This window comes from Macaca nemestrina, chromosome 14 (genome assembly GCF_043159975.1).
Source record: "Macaca nemestrina isolate mMacNem1 chromosome 14, mMacNem.hap1, whole genome shotgun sequence".
NCBI lineage: Eukaryota > Metazoa > Chordata > Mammalia > Primates > Cercopithecidae > Macaca > Macaca nemestrina.
Genome location: NC_092138.1, coordinates 34,188,658 through 34,209,940, shown reverse-complemented (window position 1 = coordinate 34,209,940; position 21,283 = coordinate 34,188,658). Strand labels below are relative to the sequence as shown.

General features: G+C 38.5%; 1 protein-coding gene and 1 pseudogene across 16 annotated transcripts in view; one reads left to right on the top strand and one right to left on the bottom strand.

Annotated features, from left to right (window-relative positions):
- LOC105491830 (spermatogenesis associated 6 like) overlaps positions 1 to 21,283 on the top strand; it is a 97,440-nt gene that overhangs the window by 15,458 nt on the left and 60,699 nt on the right. For 14 of the 16 annotated variants that reach the window (XR_011612526.1, XR_011612533.1, XR_011612530.1 and 11 more), the window contains 2 exons: positions 10,899 to 11,023; positions 18,093 to 18,170. Coding sequence is in view for 6 of the 16 variants with exons in the window: in XM_024796067.2 (XP_024651835.2) it covers positions 10,899 to 11,023; positions 18,093 to 18,170 (203 nt within the window). In the remaining 10 variants the exon portion in view is untranslated. Of the gene's footprint in view, positions 1 to 10,898; positions 11,024 to 18,092; positions 18,171 to 18,999; positions 20,922 to 21,283 lie in introns of those variants that run through there. The other 2 variants (XM_024796066.2, XM_024796069.2) reach the window with 2 other exon arrangements.
- LOC105491828 (small ribosomal subunit protein eS6-like) lies at positions 12,527 to 13,269 on the bottom strand (annotated as a pseudogene).

Below are 21,283 nucleotides of genomic sequence, written 5' to 3'. Positions count from 1 at the left end.
AGGGAGCATAACTTAAACAGACTCCTTGTCTTTCCATTTTTTAATAACTTTATTTAATTATTAAATAATTTTTCAGTCCTGGCTTAGCTGATTTCAAGTTTTGACCTTTGGCTGTGTTCTAATTTGTGGGGTGTGTGTGTGTGTGTGTGTGTGTGTGTGTGTGTGTGTGTGAGAGAGAGAGAGAGAGAGAGAGAGAGAGAGAGAAACCCTAAGACATTTTCTTTGTTAGTTGCTGGAACAAGGTTGGTAAACTATAGTCCCTAGCCAAATCCAGCCTGTAGGCCATTGTTGTATGGCCCATGAACTAGAAATGGTTTCCACATTTTTTATTGCAATTTAAATCATATACAATTCATCATTTTCAAATGTACAATTCAGTTGGTTTTAGTATGTTCATAAGATTGGACTGCCATCGCCACTAATTCCAGAACATTTTTATTACCCCAAAAGGAAATTCTGTGTTTATTAGCAATCATTTCCCATTCCTTCCTCCTCCAGTCCCTGGCCACCACTAATTGTGTCTCTGTTGATTTTCTCATTCTAGACATTTCATATAAATAGAAGCCTACAATATGTGACCTTTTATGTCTGGTTTCTTTCACTTAGCATAATGTTTTCATGGTTCAGCCATGTTGTAGCATGTGTCAGATTTTAATTCCTTTTTGTGCCTGAATAATATTCTTCTATATGGATTGGGTAATGAGGGCTCTGCTGTTATGAATAGGTTGATCTATTCATGGATTAATGTATTGATGGGTTATCATGGGAGTCAGACTGTTGGCTTTATAAGAGTAGGAAGAGAGACCTGAGCTACCATGCTCAGCACCCTCACTATGTGATGCCCTGTGTCACCTGCCTACTCAGCAGAGTCCCCACCAGCAAGAAGGCCCTCACCAGACACAGCCCCTCAACCTTGGACTTCTCAGCCTCCATAACTGCAATAAATAAATAGCTTTTTAAAAATAAATTACCCAGTTTCAGGTATTCTGTTACAAGCAACAGAAAATAGACTAAGACATTTCTACTTTTTGGATGTTTATAAATAATGTTGTTTTGAATACTTGTGTACAAATTGTTGTATATTTGCTTTTAGTTCTTCTGTGTATATACCTAGCGAATGGAGTATATGATAACTGTTTAACTTTGTGAGGAACTGCCAAACTATTTTTGGTTTTTACATTTTTAAATGGTTGGAAAGAATTTTTGAAATGAATATTTAGTGATGTGAAAATTATATGAAATTCAAATTTCATTATTCCTAAATACAGGTCTTTTTGGAACATAGCCATACTCATTCGTTTAAGTAGTATTTATAGCCACTTTTGCAGAGCAATGACAGAGGTGAGTAGTTTTGAACAGATGGCCTACAAAGCCTAAAATATTTAGCTGTCTGACCCTTTACAGAAAGAGTCTGTGACCCCTGTGCTAGAATCATGAGATTCTAGGAGGAAGCTCTTCTGTGGTACTTTTGCTTTGCAGTATGTCTTGAGTGACATAAGACCTGAGCTGGTGAGAGAGGTTAGGACCTGCCACTCAGTGGCACCAATTCTCATAAATAGTCTTTCAGTATAGCTATCTAGTGATTTTAGGGTTGTTGGCATAGAAGTGCGTGTGCGTGCGCGCTTGTGTGTGTGTCTGTGAGAGAGAGAACACTGAAAACTCAGAAAATTCTCTTCTGATCTTTGTTATGACACATTTCTGCTTTTTTTTCTTTCTGAAAATGAAAATAGCTTCATAATTTTTACTTGTAAAAATTACGTAATCCTGAGAGAACCTTTATTTATATTTTGGTGAACATATTTCTTGATATTTCTCTGTAGATAGAAGAATACATAGATATGGAATTTTTGCATAGCATCACGTACTTTTTTTTCTGTTATTAGCTTTCCCCATTGTATGTCACTGTTATATTGTTGTTTAATTTTTTTACATTTAATTTTATTTTTTATATGTATCTTTTGAGACAAGATCTCACTCTGTCACTCAGACTGAATGCAGTGGTATGACCTCCTGGGCTTGAGCAATTCTCCTGCCTCAGCCTCTCAATAGCTGAAACTACAGACATGCACCATGCCCAGCTAAATTTTTATTATTAGTTGTATTTTTTGTAGAGCTGGGATTTCACTGTGTTGCCTAGGCTGGTCTCAAACTCCTGGATGCAAGCAATCCTCCCACATTGGCCACCCAAAATGCTGGCATTAAAGGTGTGATCCACCATGCCTTGCCTATGTTGTCATTTCTAAAAGCATAAATCTACATTTTAAAAAAAATTTAGTTTTTTATTTTTGAGACAGAGTCCAGCTCTGTTCCCCAGGCTAGAGTGCAGTGATGCAACCTCAGCTCACTGTTCCATCCGCCTCCTGGGTTCAAGTGATTCTCCTGCCTCAGTCTCCTGAATAGCTGGAATTATGGGCACCTGCCAACACGTCCAGCTAATTTTTGTGTATTTTTTGTAGAGTCGGGGTTTCACCATGTTGGCCAGGCTGGTGTCGAACTCCTGACCTCAGGTGATCTGCCTGCCTCGGCCTCTCAAAGTGCTGGGATTACAGATGTGAGCCACTGCCCCCAGCCTACATCATTATTTTGATAGCTATAAATAATTTTATTAATTTATGTATGTGTGTTTTATAGGTCTCTAAACAGTATTTCCATAGTATTTTGAGTTTTACTTTTCTTACTTTACATTGTTACCTATAGTTTACTTGTCATTTTCAATAGCTATGTATTTTTCCATAGTGGTGGTGTTATCCATAAATTGTTGAGCATTTAGATTTTCTTTTCTTTCACATATTTCTTGGTATATTTACAAATAATAGAATTCTTAGATTGAACCATGCCTTTTAAACTGGGGTAAGCTGATCCCCAATAAGGTTCCAATACTTCTACTGCATCCAGGAGTGCATGGCATTCCCATTCCCCATATCCTAGTTAATGCTGGATACTGTCAATTGGATTTGTTGTGTTTGCAAAGTATGTCATGGCTCACGCTTATAATCCCAGCACTTTGGGAGTCTGAGGCGGGCAGATCATGAAGTCAGGAGTTCGAGACCAGCGTGGCCAACATAGTGAAACCCTGTTTCTACTGAAAATACAAAAATTAGCTGAGCATGATGGCAGGTGCCTGTAATCCGAGCTACTCGGGAGGCTGAGGCAGGAGAACTGCTTGAACCCGGGAGGCAGAGATTGCAATGAGCTAAGATCGTACCACTACACTCCAGCCTGGGCGACAGAGCCAGACTCTGTATAAATAAATAAGTAGATAAAAATATATTTTATCCTATTTTATGATCTATCTCCTTTTTAGATATGACTGTGACAACCTTAAATTTAAAACTTCTTAAAATTTTTCATTTTCCCATATTATGATTTGTTTTCTTTCTTTCCTTCTGTATCAAGTGACTGTCACTGTCCTTTGATTACTTATGGAGTAATGTCTGACATAAATGTTGTATTTTGGTATAGATTCTTATTTTTAACAAAGTTTTAAATCAGTTATGCTTAAAACAGTTACATTTTCCCTGTTTTGTTGTGTTATTTTGATGTTTTATGGTGTGTGCTTTTCTTTTTCTTTAGAGAGCATGGGAGAAGGAAGATGAGACTAGCAAATGTCTCAGCTAAAGCAGAGGGGACTGAGGAGGCTTTTGATAGGGATCGTAGTCCTGCCTGCTGTGGATATCACTGAAGCAGGTCAAGGGCCCAAGTGAAGTGCAGTGAATCCAGGAGTCTGTAGTTCTTTCTTGTGCTTCTTGGTTCTTTGGCAAAGGCTGCCGCTGGAGACAGACAAGAACCCCACTCTGTGAATTTAAAAACAGGTGCTTTTGGAGATGTCATTACCTTCATAGATAGATGGAACTGAGCAGGTGCCTCCTGCCTGCTTTTCAGAAATTCTCACTGAATGTTTTTCAGCCTAAAAGTGACAGGCTGAAATCAGGGCACTGAGTTTTTTTCCATAAGTTTTTTATTCTTATTTGACCCAATTTTATGTTCAAACATATATCACTGCTGGCAAATTATATTTTAGTATGCTGAGAAAGTAGAAGCATGCCCACTTTGGTCTTATTTAATTTTACATGGGTTTTTAAAAAGTTACCCAATACCTAAGTAATCTCAGTGTAAAAAATTTAACTAACATGAAAGTATGTAAAATAAAATGTCAAAAGCCCCTTCAACAATCCCTGACAGATAATTACCATTAACAATTTGATGTGGGCCAGGTACGGTGGCTCGCGCCTATGATCCCAGCACTTTGAGAGACAAAGGTGGGGGGATTGCTTGAGCGCAGGAGTTCAGGTACAGCCTGGGAAACATGGTGAAACCTCATCTCTACTGAAAATAAAAAAATTAGCTGTGTGTGCTGGTGCGTGCCTGTAGTTCCAGCTACTTGGGAGGCTAGGGAGGTCACTTGAGTGGTTAGGGAGGTCACTTGAGCCAAGGAGGTTGAGGCTGCAGTGAGCTGTGATCTTGCCACTGCACTCCAGGTTGGGTGACAGAGTGAGACCCTGTCTCAACAAAACAGAACAAAACAATTTGATGTGTATCTTTTTAAACCTTCTAAAATACGTTTGGTATATTCAGCCAACCCTAAAATATACACATATGCATGCACATACCTTATATATAGTTGGACCTTCTGATTGTCAAGTTCCACATCCATGAATTCACTAACCATGACTCGAAAATGTATTTAGGCCTATGATGGTTGTGTCTGTACTGAACATGTACAGACTTTTTCTTGTCATTAGTCCCTTAACAATACAGCATAACTATTATATAACATTTACATTATATTAGGTATTATAAGTAATCTAGAGATGATCTGAAGTATACAGGAGGATGTGCATAGGTATATGCAAATATTACACCATTTTATTTCTTATTTTAAACTTTTTATTATTATGCTCTTTTTACCTTCAACCAACTCACCCCAACTACACCATTTTATATCAGGGACGTGAGCATTCATGGATATTTTCTTATCTGCAAGGGTTCCTGAACCAACCTCCTGTGAATACTTAGGGATGACTGTATATTAAATACAGTATATATAAACATAAATATATTTAGTATTTAGCATATATAGTTGTGTGTGTATATATTTTATGGTTGGTTGAATACACTAAATGTTGGTTTTCTGGTCTCTCGAAAGACATATGACAGTCCAAGATATACCACATTTTAAAAAGTCAAGTGCAGAATATGTATTTTCAGCATATATACACACACACACCTATATATATGTTGACTATAAATATTCTGCAACTTCCTTGTTAAAACTTAATATGTCTTGGAGTGCTATAAGTTTTTCATGTGACCAGAAGCCCATCTCTGAGAAGGTTGGGAGAATAGTTGTTTGAAAAGAATGATTGCAGAATATTCTAACTGAGTGCGTAAATACTGGTTATAACTCAAAAATTAATCAGATGCAAAATGGGAGCTGTGTTATACTTGTTTTTTTTTTTAAATTTACAATCTCTCAATTTCAGATTGTAATTTTAGTGGAATTAAATTTGAATTGCGCAAAATAACAATTGATTTTACTTAGCTTCGGATGTAGTACAGATTGATCCATTAATTTGTTCCATATATGTTATTACAGGCATACTTTTGCACACACGATCTACACTGTGCCAGTCTTCCTAGTGTGATGCTGGTGGCACCCACCGGGCATGTAGCAGTGGCAGTGAGCCCTCGTGATCTGCTGATCCTTGATACTAGCTAATTTTTTTTTTTCTTAAAGTCTCCTGCGGACTGCGCTGTGGGGTCACATGGCCCACATTTGGGTTCTCAGGGACCAATTTCTCTGTTGGCTGAATTGTTACCTTTTCATTTAGCTGTCTTTATTGCTTAATATTTTTTCTCATTGCTTTCAAACACACATACTCAAAAGACATGTTATGATCGTTAAGTTAATAGTACAAATAAATTAATAATACAAGTAATGATATCCAGATGTGCATATGGCTTTACTGCTAAAGAATGAAGTCCAGTGATCTTTGCTGCCAAGAAATAAGACCCTTCCTGTTCTTCAGTTTGCAAAGGTGGGAAAAGGGAATGGACACAGGGGGGCAGCGTGATCCTATTCCACAGTGAGCTTGATGCTTTCTTTTTATTAACCTCTGAGATAAATACCTTCACTTTGGGTAAGTCAGGTATATTCAGTCCAACTGTAAAAGTCTATTCTCATGGGCCCCCATTCACTTAACAGAGCTTAATTTTATACTTTTATAGCAATGCTTTTATAGCAATATTTTACACTTTTGTAGCAATGCTTTTATACTTTTATAGGCATTAGCAAGGAAGGACCTTTTGTCTCAGATGATTTGGTTTTGAATTCCTACTTTGCCATGTGGTATCACTAGCCATGTGGCATCATGACAGGTCAAACTCTCAGAGCCTCAGTTTCCTTATCTGTAAAGAGGGAATCAAATGTGATCCTGTATCTGGAAGCACACCGTCAATTCTGACATGCTCTAAAAATGTTAGATATTCCTCCAGCCAATGTTGTTATTACAATTGTTATTTCTTTTGAAGTCTAATTTGTTTCCTTTTTGGGGGAAAAGTTCATTGATGCCATTGATGATGTCACTGTCCGTGTAATGAACTCTTAAGAACACTGAGTTCTCTCAGATACTTCCCTTGACCTATAAGACTTGTTCAGCCTGTGAATATGTTTATTATTTCTAACCTAGGCTCTTGCTGTACCGTCCTCTTAGTGTGCTGACATTTTCACTCTGGGTGGCAGTTTGGATTTCTAGAAAGTGACCACACCAGAGAGACTGTCTTGAGAAGCTTCATAGCCTTCTATTTATTTGTCTAACCCTGTTTCAGTCTATTTTTATTCCTGTGATTCTAAAGATAGGGTATGAGCTCACTTTCAATTTTCTAGCCTCTTACTTTTATCTAAATTCTTGCTAAACACAGGAATAATAATTTGCAGCTATCATTTAGATGCAGTGACAAGAACTAGCCAAAAGCATATGAAAGGAAAGAGGGAAAAGGAAAGGCCTCCTGTGTAGAACGTCATCTCAGGAATCTAGGTGTTTGTTCCCGGTAGGAACATAATGATGTTTACAGAAGCCAGAGCAGTTCTGGGGCCACTGCTGGGCTGGTGTCAGAGAGCAGTCCTGGTAATGGTAGGCAATGTCAGGTGCTGTGCTGTGCATTATACATGGCTTTGTCATTCGTCTTCAGAGTAGTCTTAAAGGGCAGGTACAATGACAGTTTTTACATTTTCTTGAAGAGGAGACTGAAGTTAAGTAGTTTACGTAATTTGCCCAAGATCACATAGTTGGTAAGTGGTGGAGCAGGGATTTGAACCCAACCTTGCCTGACCCTAGAATTTGAATTCGTGGTGCACGTCTGTAATCCCAGCTACTCGGGAGGCTGAAGCAGGAGAATCACTTGAACCCGAGAGGCAGAGGTTGCAGTGAGCCAAGACTGAGCCATTTCGCTCCAGCCTGGGTGACAGGGCGAGATTCCATCTCAAAAAAAAAAAAAAAAAAAAAAAAAAAAAAAAAAAAAAAAGTTCTTAGCTCTATACTATAGGCTTCAGGAGAAAGTTGTCTTTTGTTGCTAGTGATAGCTGGGGAAATTGGCACATCACTTTCCATTTGCAGGTTGTACTTCAGAGTTTCTGGATGGAGGCAGAGTCTGTTTTTGACCAGCAAAGGTGGGAGGATTATGCCCATCACAGGGAGCATTGTAAGAGGAGCATTAATGAAGAAGGCCAGGATGAGACTAGTAAATGAAGCAGAGAATTAATGTTAGAATTACACCCATTGGCTGAGTGCAGTGGCTCACGCCTGTAATCCCAGCACTTTGGGAGGCTGAGGCAGGTGGATCACTTGAGGTCAGGAGTTCGAGATCAGCCTGGCCAACGTGGTGAAAGCCCGTCTCTACTAAAAGTACAAAAATTAGCCAGATGTGGTGGCAGGGTGCCTGTAATCCCAGCTACTTGGGAGGCTGAGGCAAGAGAATCGCTTGAACCCAGGAGGCGGAGGTTGCAGTGAGCCCAAACTGTGCCACTGCACTCCAACCTGGGCAACAAGAGCGAGACTCCATCTCAAAAAAAAAAAAAAAAAAGGAATTACACCCATCTTCTCTCCTGTCTTCCTACCCTCTCTATCTCTATTCCTAGCAATTTACCGTTATGGAGCTTAATTTTTAACTATGCATTTATTTGTATAATTGTTTAATACTTATAGACTATAAGCTCCAGGAAGGCATTGATTATATTTACCTTCTTCACTAGTATACATCCAGTGTCTGTAAGTCTTACTACATAGGAGGTTCTCAATGAGTGAAGTGTTTTTTGAATATATGAATGAAAATAAATTGAAAAATGAATGAAGGGTAAGAGTTGGAAAAGCTTTTAGAGAACATTTAGTCTCTCTTCTCCTTTTTTTAATAGTATGGAAACTGAGTCTCAAAGAGGGTAACTAATGCTTATTGAGTGGCTAACGTAAGCTGGCACTTACGCTAGTTAACTTACTTTAGTCCTCATGTTCATTCATTTAAGAAGCATTTATCAGGTACCCATTATGTCCTAAGCATTGTTCCACAGGTTTAGGGGCAGCATCCAGGATGCTGCACTTCACCACTCGTCTCTGAACATCATTGAAGTTCAATTTTAAAATGTCTATCTTTAGTGATATTTCAAGGGGCTTGTTGAAGATGCTGACAGTGAGGCCCCTTTTCAGGTGTGATTGTCTTGGCTGGACCCTGTACTGATTGAACTGCTCTGAGTTCACACCTTTCTAGGGACAACCCTGCCAGCAGTAGAATAATGTACAGAAAAGACAAAGTCACTGCTTTCATGGAGCCTTGTTGGAAGCAGATCACGAATAAATACATGAACAAAAATATCAATTAGTGGTAAATCTTATGTCGAAAGTAAAATCAGGTGATGTGATGGGGAGTGTCTGGGAAGGAGTGCTCTTTTGGATTGGGTTGCCACCTTCTGATAAGATGACATTTAAACCAAGCCTGTTATTCAGTAGGAAGGAGCCAGCCCTGCAGAGACCCGGGGAGGGAACTTTACAGAGAGGAGAATGATAAGGCACAACCCTTATGTGGAGGTGAGCTTGGTGTGTTTGAGGGACAGCAAGAAGGGTAAAGGATGACAGGGAACGACGATCAAGGGGAGAGTGGCAATAAATGAATTAGGAGAGATTATTAGAAGCCTGATTATATAGAGTCTTGAAGTCTAGGGTAAGGTGCTTAGATTTTATTCTAATGCGATGAGAAGCCCATTGGAAGGTTTTAAGCAGAGAAAGGCACAGTCTGATGTATTTAAAACGTTGCAGTGTGCGGATAGTGGATTTGAGTGCAGGAGAATGGAGGCAGGGAGATCAGCTAAGGCCATGGCAGTAATGCAGGAGAGCATGCATGGTGGAAGTACATTGCTCAGGAGGGAACATCAATCCATTGTGGCTGGAGTGTGGCTGGGAGCGCACGAGTGGAAAGAAATGCTATTTATGATGAAAAATATAGAATAATTTCTTTTTGCACTTTGATTCTTTCCTCAGTAGAACCGAAACATTCGTATTAAATGGAGTTAGTAGGAGGAAGAATTTAATGCATCATATTATGTGATGTAAGGTCAATTATGTTCTACAGTTGATGTACTGAAAACGAAGCAACCCTCATCAGAATTCTTCTCATAAGTGAAGTGGCAGTCACTAAATAGCAAAACTGCCTCATTGGCTACAGTTACTTTTTTGATGGTCCTCTAGGCAGGGACCACTCTCAGTTCAGATCACTTCTGCGGCACCTGCTGTGTGGTCAAGGATGATTCAGATGGTAGCTTTCTGTCCTTCGGCTCAGTAATTGTTCATCCTATTAGACCCAAGATCTTTTGGTAATGAGTATTTTGTAGTATCCCTTTTATGATACTAAAAATGTTTGTAGTTAATATAATCAACTTATACAAGTCACTGTAAAAAATTAACATAATCTGATTGTAATATAAAGTAGAAATGAAAGTGGTGTATGATAAAATGTATATGTTAATATGTAAGTGTCAAGCATAATGAAGCATTTAGATGGGACATGATTTTCAAAATATCAAACAGGTCCGGTTAAAGATCCAAACAAAACAAAATACAATTGTTCCTTGATTTACACAGTACTTGGAAAAATTCAGTGTATTTCCAAATCATGCAAAAAAAAAAAAAAAAAAAAAAAAGCTTCGTCTTTACATGTAACATAGTTACATAATTATTTTCAATTACATAGTTAGTTAAGTTCTAGGCTCAGATAATTATAAAATAGTTTTTAGCCTGCAAGAATGTTTGCAAGATATTAGAAAGTCATTGGGGATGGGGGAGATTGTGTGATGTGCATGAGTGTCTTGAGCACTGCAGGACTCCCTCACACCTCTGGCTCCTGCCCCTGAAATATTTCCACAAATGTCCAAAATGTCCCTGGGATTGGTACCCCTGCTGAGAACCACAGCTGTAGCTGTCATCTGGGCCCTTGGCATCCATGCATCACAGAACACATTGAACCCCAGTCTAAACTGTAAACGTGTGTGAACAATGCTATGTTCGCCTTGTTCCTATTCTATCCCCGGTACCTGGCTTAAGGGTTATCATTAGTAAATATTTGTCGAAGGAAAAATTGGATGGATAGATGGAAAGATAGATTTTCCTATTTGTTCTGTTTTGTAGAACACCTCTTTAGTCTTTTTTTCTCTGTTATGACTTTGGAAGGCTTTAAAAAATTATCCAAAAGATAAATAGTAATAGAAATTAGTCTCCTCTTGAATAACAGGTGCTAGGATCAATGTGTCTATTTTTACCTGAGTGCCATCTCTGCCATCATCTGCCTGAACTTTTATTTTGTTAAACCTGAAGGTGTAAATACAGATATTTATACTTTTTCTCCTTTCTTTCTAGTGTGGGATGAGTTGGCCTACTATGAAGAAAACACACGGGATTTTCTTTTCCCAGAGCCCAAGCTAACACCTTCGCACCCTAGGAGGTGTAGGGAAGTGCTCATGAAGACGGCTCTAGGTTTTCCAGTAAGTGATTCATGTCCATCTGGGCTTCTATTAGGAGAGAAAGTCTTGGGACCTGAATGTTTTATTCCTGAGGAGGGTTTGATCTTTATTTTGGTTAGTACCCCTGCTGTTCTGTTTAGTGGCTCCGTTTAGATGCCCAACTCAAGGTACCAAATTATACTGATTTTCAGTATTGATCTGAGAGGTGGAAGTTTTATCTAATCAGGCTAAAATCTTTTCCATATTTACATTGTCACATAGTTATAAAAGCCTCCTTTTGTTGCAGATTAACAGAAAGATTAGTTTGTTTAATCATAGCTATTATGACTAAATAGAGTAGCAATAGCAGTTATGTTATTTTTCATTTATTTTGCACTTTCAATTTTTTCTCCCAACAATTCTCAAGTTAGCCAAGGCAGATATGGTCTCCATTTAACAGAGAGGAAACTGACAGAGGCTCACAAATTGATATTACTGAAGAATCTTGAAGGATATAGCAGATATTCCACTGGTAATTTAATTCTTTGGGGGGCATTATCTGAACCCAAATTCAAGGTACGCATTTTGATGTTGTCTTTGACAATTTCTATTCCCACGGCAACCCTGATGATTTTCTTGACTGTTACATCACTTGAATGATCTCCATTTAAAAGGCTATGCCTTTGAGAATTATAAAAAGTATTTTGATACTCAGCTTTTCTCATATTGCCCCATGAATTACAATTACTATAATTTGTTATCGTTTCCTACTTTGTTGAGAGTATTGTGCAGAATATATTTAATATAACAGTCAGGACCTCTGTTTCTATGAAGCTTATCATGACAGAGCTTCTAATACTTCAAACAGCAAACATTCATTAAAGGTTGCCCTAATCAGAATTCCTAATAACTGTAACCCCAAGCCCTTCATTATCTTTGAGAGTTTGATGAATCTCACTGAAACCGTCTTTGTTTCTCCAAGATCTTCATGTATCATTTAAATCCATGGTACATGTGATAAGCTTGCCTTTAATTATTTTATTTTGAGTTATTGGGATATTGCTCTTCAGAAGCTAAAAGTTTAGGATCAAAAACTGATGAGAATCAGGTAGGGGATACTCTATTATTTTAACTTTGGTTTGCCTAGTTCTCTGCTAAATAAAAGGCATCTACAAACACTGAGCTGGTATCCAGTCAAGTATCAAGATAAAAAGAAGCAAACGTTCTTATATTTTCTTGATTGTTATCTCTGTTCAACTTTATGGTCATAAATAGGAAAAATAACCTATAGGAGGTTGTATTTATAGTTATTTATACATGCAGTTAGTCATTAGAGAATAGATTTTTTAAATATGTGGAAACACCTGCATGCATTAGAGGTAGAGTATTCTTACAATTAAGTTAATCAAATTATATTTTAAACAATTTGTGAATAGATAGAGGGACTCAATTTCTCTCAACCATTCTATAAAGCAAAATAAAACCAATTGCACAGTAGTGGTTTTTGGAGTGTGGGATCTGATCTTATTTGTTACTCAAAAAATTTTATTTTTGACTGGACTCAGAAGTAGAAGCTTGCAGAGAGGGCCGCCTACATCTGTTGTCAATCTATTCCTGGCATTTTTCTTTGGTCTCCTTCATTCTTTTGGCCAAAAGTTTAGCATATTCTGCAGCCTCTCTCTTATTTCCCCTAGTAGTCTCTTTCGTCAGAGTAGTATGCCAGAGTTTGTGTTACAGGATATGTGGAGTAACGAGACACTGAATCTTGGGTGCTTTGGTTCTAGGTTTCTTACCTTCTTTGTTTAAGGGCTTTATTACAATATATTGGCAGATATCGTCTCTTTTAGAGTGACTGAAAAGTGCAGATTCTGCTAGGTCTTTTGGGCCCCAGGCGATGAGGCACCATAGTGTCAGTCAGTCCAGGAATATCCTTCTCTCCTTTTTTGATGATAACCAAGTTGAGAATGGTCAGATTGGTGACCACATTGTGACCCTGAACAGATTTGCACTTTCTTTCTCCAATTCTCCTTGGTCTATAACAGGAATGTCCCTTCTCAGCAGCAGGTGGACATAGCCATGGGTCAGGACACCCTGCTTTATGGGAAAAACTTGTTTGTCATTCTCACCGCTGATCTGGACCACATAACCCTCCCAATCTTCACCCAGAGCATCTCAGTAGTAACTTCTGTGGCCATATGCTTCTCATAAAAAGTATGAAGTTTGCTTTCATCATCCACTTCAATGAATTTCTGGCAGCCAGTGGCTGGAAAGGAAATATTCAGCTTCATCTTTTTGTTTGTTTGTTTGTTTTTGTTTTGATGTCTAACCAAGTAACTCTTACGTATTTATTTGTATACAATAAAAGCGTCATGAAAATTCTGTGTTGGAGATCACATCCATGTTGCTTTCACACATAAATAAGCATTATTCTGAATAGGAGAATATTAGTTATGTCCTGATTAATGCAATACATACTTCCTTTGTCAAGTATTTCCTCTACTTTAATAGACAATTTCAGAAAGACATGTTAAGGGGGGAAAATCACACAATACTAAGGATCTGAGGGCCATAAACATCACGTATGTTGAGTTTGCTTTTAGTTTTGTTTCCAGTAGCTCTTAACCAATGTCCCTGGCTGTAATCTATGTGCTAGACACATTGCAAATCTTCAAAAGTGTATAAGATGAAAGAGCAACACACTTAATTGTTATTATTATTTTTTGAGATGGAGTCTTGCTCTGTTGCCCAGGCTGGAGTACAGTGGAGTGATCTCGGCTCACTGCAACCTCCGCCTCTCAGGTTCAAGCGATTCTCCTGCCTCAGCTTCCCAAGTAGCTGGGATTACAGGCACTCACCACCACGCCTGACTGATTTTCGTGGAGACGAGGTTTCTCCATGTTGACCAGGCTGGTCTCGAACTCCTGACCTCAGGTGATTCTCCTGCCTCAACCTCCCAAAGTGCTGGGATTACAGACGTGAGCCACCATGCGCAGCCTTCAGCTTCATCTTGAAGCAGCTGATTGCCCCCGAGATACCACAAAAAAGAGCTATCTCTTTAATAATAGCTGATGTTTCAGCCTGGCCAACACGGTGAAACCTCGTCTCTACTAAAAATACAAAAATTAATTGAGCGTGGTGGCGCATGCCTGTAATCCCAGCTACTGAGATGCTGAGGCAGGAGGCAGAGGTAGCAGTGAGCCAAGATCATGCCACTGCACTGCAGCCTGGGTGACAGAGTGAGACTCCATCTCAAAAAAAAAAAAAAAAAAAAAAAAATAGCTGATGTTCACTGTGTGCTCACTGTATACCAGGTACTGTGTTGAGCTCACTATCCTGTTCTTTCCCCACTTTAAAGGAGAGGGAAGCTGGTGTAAAGAGTTTCAGAAATGCACTTAGGGTCACAGAACTGGTGAGTGATGGAGCAGGAATTCTCATGCTGGCCTGACTGGCTTCAGAGCCTGCGCTCTTACTCACTGAATGATGCTAATTTTCTCATATTTATTTCAGCCCACTATCTGATTTCTTTTCATTAATATTGTAGGAACTAAGAATGAATATGTGAGACAAATTCACTTTATTTTCTCCTAATTTATCAACTTATTAACAATTAGATTTATTTCCTCCACTAGCATGTGGCTTTTCTTTGTATTTCTGTATTTTGCTGTTTTATTTCACTTGATACTTTAACAGTATTTTTTATTTCCTGGTGAGGTCAAGAATTTTTTTTGTTTGCAATATTATCTAGTCTTATCTATTAGATAATAGATAATATTACTGTCTCATCTATTAGATAATAGATAATAAAAGATGATAATACTGTCTCCCTGTGAGGCAATGAGAAGATTGCACAATTATCTATTATTATGTTAGGTTAAGACTGACTTTGTAAAGTGAGCATAAAAAGCATTTAAAAATTATTTTTATTTGTTTATGTTATTATGTTATTTATTATGTTAAATCCTTTCATTGACCTAACTGTTATCAACATCATTCCATTGGTAAGGAGACTGGTTGAGATATAGTCTCTAAATTTCAACTCTAAAGTAAAATGTTATGCTAAAAGCAGCACGGTATGAAAAAGAAAATACATTCTTCTTTATTGTCTGTAAGTCATGGCAAGGAGTGGAGGTCATATAAGGTGAACAAAAATGTGTTACAGAATGTGGGTTCCTTACCAGCAGGGGACTTCCTTCCTCCTCTCTGGGCAAAGTGGATCAGGAACTTGAAAATCTATTAGGCAGCTGCATGTACAGTGGTTTAGTATGGAATCAGATTGTCTGGGTTCATTCCCAGTTTTGTCATGAATGGCTATGAGACTTTGGGTAAGTTAATCTCTTTGTGCCTTAGTTTACTCATCTGTAAAATGGGACTGTAATGGTACATCCCTCACAGGATTATTGTGAGTGTTAGATGAGGTAATACACAGTGTTTAGCATAATACCTGGTATATAGTTAAGTGTACAATAAATCTAAGCTGTTATTATTTATTGTGCTGTCATCCAAGGGTTAATACTGTCTCCCTGTGAGGCAATGAGAAGACTGCACAAGACTGTGGCATGAGAGATGACTTGTTCAGGCTCAGGCCACTGGGCTGTGGGGGACCTGAGGCTTGGCACACATGTGAGGGTCATATGATTCTACCAGTAGCACTGTGGACACTGAAATTCTCCTTGCCTTCTTCTTCTTGTAAGCCATCTGGTTAAGAAAAGATGAGGCTGTACTAGTCATATGATTGTACATTCTTTATCAAATGTCCCTCTGCATTGTCTGACTCTGCGTAGCATCTTGGCCCCTGTGTTTATAAGCCTAGAAATGTTTTCTTGAGTTGTCTGTCCAAGCTTTGCACTCTTGTGTGCATACTGTGCATTCTACAGGCAATATAAAAAGGAGTTAAGGATATAGATTGTACCTGTGAGGACTTGTGTAGACAGGATGGGTGCACAGGAATGAATGAATGCACAGGAAACAAGCTGACTAGCTGATTCACAAGGCCCCTGAAGAGATAGCATGAGGAAATGGAAAGAAGGTAGGTTTTGTAGTAGTTCAGCAGAGTTTCTTTTTTCTTTCTTTCTTTTTTTTTTTTTTTTCTTGAGTCTCTCTCTGTCATCAGGCTGGAGTGCAGTGGCGCGATCTCGGCTCACTGCAACTTCCGTCTCCCGGGTTCAAGCGATTCTCTTGCCTCAGCCTCCTGAATAGCTGGGATTACAGGCTCACGCCATCACACCCAGCTAATTTTTGTATTTTTAGTAGAGAATGGGTTTCACCATGTTGGCCAGGATGGTCTCGATCTCTTGATCTCGTGATCTGCCCGCCTTGGCCTCCCAACGTGCTGGGATTACGGGTGTGAGCCACCGTGCCTGGCCAATTCAGCAGAGTTTCAAATCCTGGGTCTACCCACCTGTGTGACATTGGGCATACTATTAAACCTCTCCAAGTCTGTTCCCTCCTGTGTAAAATGGGAATACAGTGGTCTACTACACAGGTTGTGTGAGGATTAGATGAGATCGTGCCTCTGGAAACCCTTAACAGAAGCTGGCACATGTAATAAGCATGCAGTAGATGTTGGCTTCCTTTCTTTCGAGGGCTTCAGCTGGGGCAGACCCTGTTATGGAAGCACCTTGAGTATAAGTTGTATAAATGAAAATGAAATATTAGAGACTGGAGGGAGAGACTACTATAGGCTTACCTGGAGGAGTTAGAGTGAGATCAGACATTGAGAGATGGGTAAAATTTGGATGGAAAAGAAGAGAAGGAAGGTGCCCTCAGGACAAGAAGTAACTTGGCCAGGTGGTGTTCTCTGGGGGAGAGTAGAGCAGAGAGGTCATGCAGAGGGGCCACTGGTGAGTCGATGGGGTCAGATGGAGACAGTGTAATTTAGTCAGATCCAGGTCCTGTCGCTGTGGTGCCATTTATAAGCCTTGTAAATTTGGGAAAATTGCCTTAATGTCTCGTTAGGCCTCATTTTTTGGGGAAAGCAGTTGTATTTTAAAAATTATTATACAATAAAATTGATGCTTTTTTGGTCTACAGTTCTATGAATTTTAGCACGTGTATAGATTTGTAAAACCACTACTACGATCGGGATACAGAACAATCCCATCACTCCTAAAATCCCCCTCATGTTACCCCTTTATAGGCACACCCTTCCCCTGACCCTAAGCACTAGTTTTTTCTCCATCACCATAGTTTTGTTTTTTTGAGAATGTTACATAAATGGAATCATACAGTCTGTAACCTTTTGAGAATGGCTTTTCTCACTTAGAAGAACGCTGTTGAGATCCATCCATGTAGTTGTGTGTGTCATTCATTTGTTCCTTGTTATTACCGAGTAGTTTCCATTATGTAAATACACCACGGTTCATCTGTTCACCCATTAAGAGTGTTTGGATTGTTTCTAGTTTTTGCCCATTTTTCAGTTTTAACATCTGTAAAACAGGGTGATTATAATAATTGTACCTACCCTATAGGATTATAAGAATTAAACAGGATAGGATATATATACACACACATATATATATATAACCCAATATTTTAGACAGTATGGTACTGAGGACAAAAAATAGAAATATCAAATCAATGAAACAAAATTAATTTGGAATTAGGTCTAATGAATACAAATATCTGATATGAGATATAAAGCAAGTTTTTCAAAGCAGGTAGGTAGAGAGGAAGACTCTATACATTATACATACCTCTCTCTACGTAATCGCATTCAATTCCATGGTGCGGTGTTTTAAATAGAGTAGCTAACATCATGGACACTGGAGCCGGAATGCCTGGGTTCAATTAATAGCCATCATTACTAGATGGACATGTTACTTAAACTATGTCTTAATTGAGGAGTACTATTATAAAACCTGCCTCATGGGGTTGTGTTAGGATTGGATGAGTTAATATATATGAATTACTTAGGCCTGGCTCTGATACATAATATGTATTACATAAGTATTTAGCTATTCTTATTACATATATATTTTAGATAATGTGTGTGGATTATGCCAACCACACAGAAGAGCAGTTAGGTTCTTGTATGATTTTAAGTTAGAATGAGATGGCCAAAGAACTGTTTCTAGTAATTTTATTTGCTTTTCTTATACTGTTTTATTTTTAGGGAATTGCTCCTAAAATAGAGTTTTCTACAAGGACAGCTATCAGAGAATGTGTGTTTCTGCATAGAAACAGATTTCTTGTAAGTACAATACAAATCTAGTGATAGAAATGACCGGATTTTTTTTTTTTTTCCTAATTTAAAGAATTTTTGCCCAAACTCAGTTTATCAAGTTTACATGAAACTAAACAAGTAGAAACCTGGAAAGTTTTTACTAGGTTTGAATTTCTGTAATTCAAACTGTTTACTCAGCCAGTCATATTAGAGTATGTTTGGCACATATGTTTGGCAGCATGATGTAGCTGGAAGCAGGGTGATTCAGAAGCTAAAATTACAAATTTGATGTAACTGAGCTAATTAGCTTTTGTTATTGTCGTTCTATGACATTTACTTTTGATCTTATGAACAGCAGTTTCCATCTTTCTTTTTTTTTTTTTTTTTTTTTTTTTTGAGACAGAGTCTGGCTCTGCCGCCCAGGCTTCCATCTTTCTTTTTTAAAAGTTCAAAAATTTTAGGCTAGGCATGGTGGCTCATGCCTGTGATCCCAGCACTTTGGGAGGCCGAGGCGGATGGATCACCTGAGGTCAGGAGTTAGAGAACAGCCCAGGCAACATGGTGAAACCCCATCTCTACCAAAAATACAAAAGTTAGCTGGGCATAGTGGTATACGCCTGTAATCCCAGCTACTTGGGAGGCTGAGGCATGCAAATCGCCTGAGCCTGGGAGGTCAAGGCTGCAGTAAGCCAAGATGGCTCTACTGCACTTCAGCCTGGGTGACAGAGTGAGACTCTGTCTCAAATAAAATAAATAAATAAAAAATAATAAAAATAAAATAAAAATTTAGAAATTTTATTTTTTCATGGATACATAATACCTATATATATTTATGGAGTACATGAGATATTTTGATATAGGCATACAGTGTGTAATAATCACATCAAGGTAAATGGTGTATCTATCACCTAAAACATTTATCCTTTGAGTTACAAACAATCCAATTATATTCTTTTAGTTGTTTTAAAATTTACAGTTAAATTATTATTGACTATAGTCACCCTGTTGTTCTATCAAATACTAGATCTTACTCATTTTTTTCTATTTTTTTTTTTTACCCATTAACCATCTCCACTGCCCCTCAGCCCCCACAACCCTTCCCATCCTCTGGTAACCATCATTCTACTGTCTGTCTCCATGAGTTCAATTGTTTTAATTTTTAGCTCCCACAAATAAGTGAGAATATATGAAGTTTGTCTTTCTGTGCCTGGCTTATTTCACTTGATATAATGACCTTAACTTCATCCATGTTGTTGCAAGACAGGATCTCATTATTTTTTGTGGCTGAACAGTATTCCATCGTGTGTATATAATATAATTTCTTTATCCATTCATATGTTGATGGACACTTAGGTTGATTCCAAATCTTGGCTATTGTGAATAGTGCTGCAGTAAACATGGGGCCATCTTTCTTTTGCTGAGGCTGATGCTCAGATTGTATTCATGGTCCATCTTTGGTAAACGTGAAGCGTCTTAGGGCATCCATGTGTACTACCTCAATTTTACTCTCTTCTTCAGTCCTAGTGTCCCCCTCACCCCAATTTCTTTCTGTTTTGCTTTTACCTTATTGTATATAATGTTGTTGCCACTTAAAATCTTTTCTAGAACAAGATAGAGAAGGAATAAAGGTAGTTTGTGAAGCTTCTCCAAATACTCTGGGACACGGTAGAGTAAAACCTGTATGTGAAACAAAATGCTTATCCCAGATCTTATGTATGGTCCTAGAAAAGACCTTGAAAATGTGGGCTGTGTGTTATGGGATTCTGAATGAGAAAGAAGGGCCAATAATCTCTGCAAATCTATCAAACCTCGCAGCATAATAACTCATATAATGGGAGACCAGTGATTAATTTTAAGGAAGGCGTTATCTGCTTTTTAGTTTCACCTTATTTATCCTCTTTTCTCTCCAATTTATTTGTGATATGTTCATAGCAATTTTTCAGTGTTTCTTTCTCTTCTGTTCTACCATTTTAATTCTGTTTTAACTTCCTAGGTCTTCCTTTCAGTGTTAACTTTTTAAACAAATAGTTTTATTGTTTTTTTTTTTTTTGAACTCCTGGCCTCAAGAGATCCTCTGCTTCAGCCTCCCAAAGTGTTGGATTACAGGCATGAGCCACCGCACTCAGTCTGTTCTTTTTTTTTTTTCTTAAAAGTATCACTTTATTTTGGAAAATTAGAAAACAAAGATAAATAAGCGAAAAGGACCCAAAATTTTAAAAACCTGTCCCATTTTTGCCATTTAGAGATCAGCATTAATTTTTTTGGTATATTCTGTACACACACACACACTTTTAAAAAAGATTGAGATCACACTGCATTGCATATTATTTTGTACCCTTCTTTTTTTTACTTAACTTATCATAAACATTTTCTCATGTCCTCAGGTATTCTTGTGCCAGACAATTTTTCATGGTTTCATAGTATTCCATTGTATGGAAGTACTGTAATCTGTTTGGCCATTCATTTTCCTTTTGTTGAGCACTTAACTGACATATCAGCCAGGGTCCAGTCAGGAAACCACACCAAACTTGTGATTGTAACAGAAAGATTTAATTTAAAAAAATGGCTAAACAGGGGTTGAAAGACTGAAAGGTAAAAGGGGAACACTGAAATGAAGAGTAACTGCAGGAAGCAGCTTCCACCCCTAGGGCTGGGGAAACAAAGGGAAGATGTTGGGTCAGCCAGAACACAGAAGCTTAAAGAAGAGACTGAACAGAAATGGGACCCAGACCTCTGGAGAAGGGCTGCTTTCTTGGATGCTTCTTCAGGAATTCGAAGGTGGGACTCTGATGAGCTGGGACTCAGATCTCTAAGGAGGGGCACTGCTCCCTGCTGGTGCCACAGGAGCTTGGAGGAAGGTTCCTGTGAGTCTAGACTCAAATCTGAACAGGGGGCTCTGGCCCGCTGCTGTTGATATGTCTGGAGGGGTGCAATGGGGCTAGTTCTGGCATAATAGGGGAAAGGCTATAATCTGGAGCCACTTGCAGCTGTTAAGGGGAAGAATTGTTGCTGGAATGATGCTAACAGGAATAGAATACAAAACTGGAAGTAGCCAGTCACTGTATCTCCTCCAGCCTTGCACTTTCTCTAGCACCTTCTAGTGGCAGAGCCTACAGAGACCAGCTGGAAAAGCAAAAAGG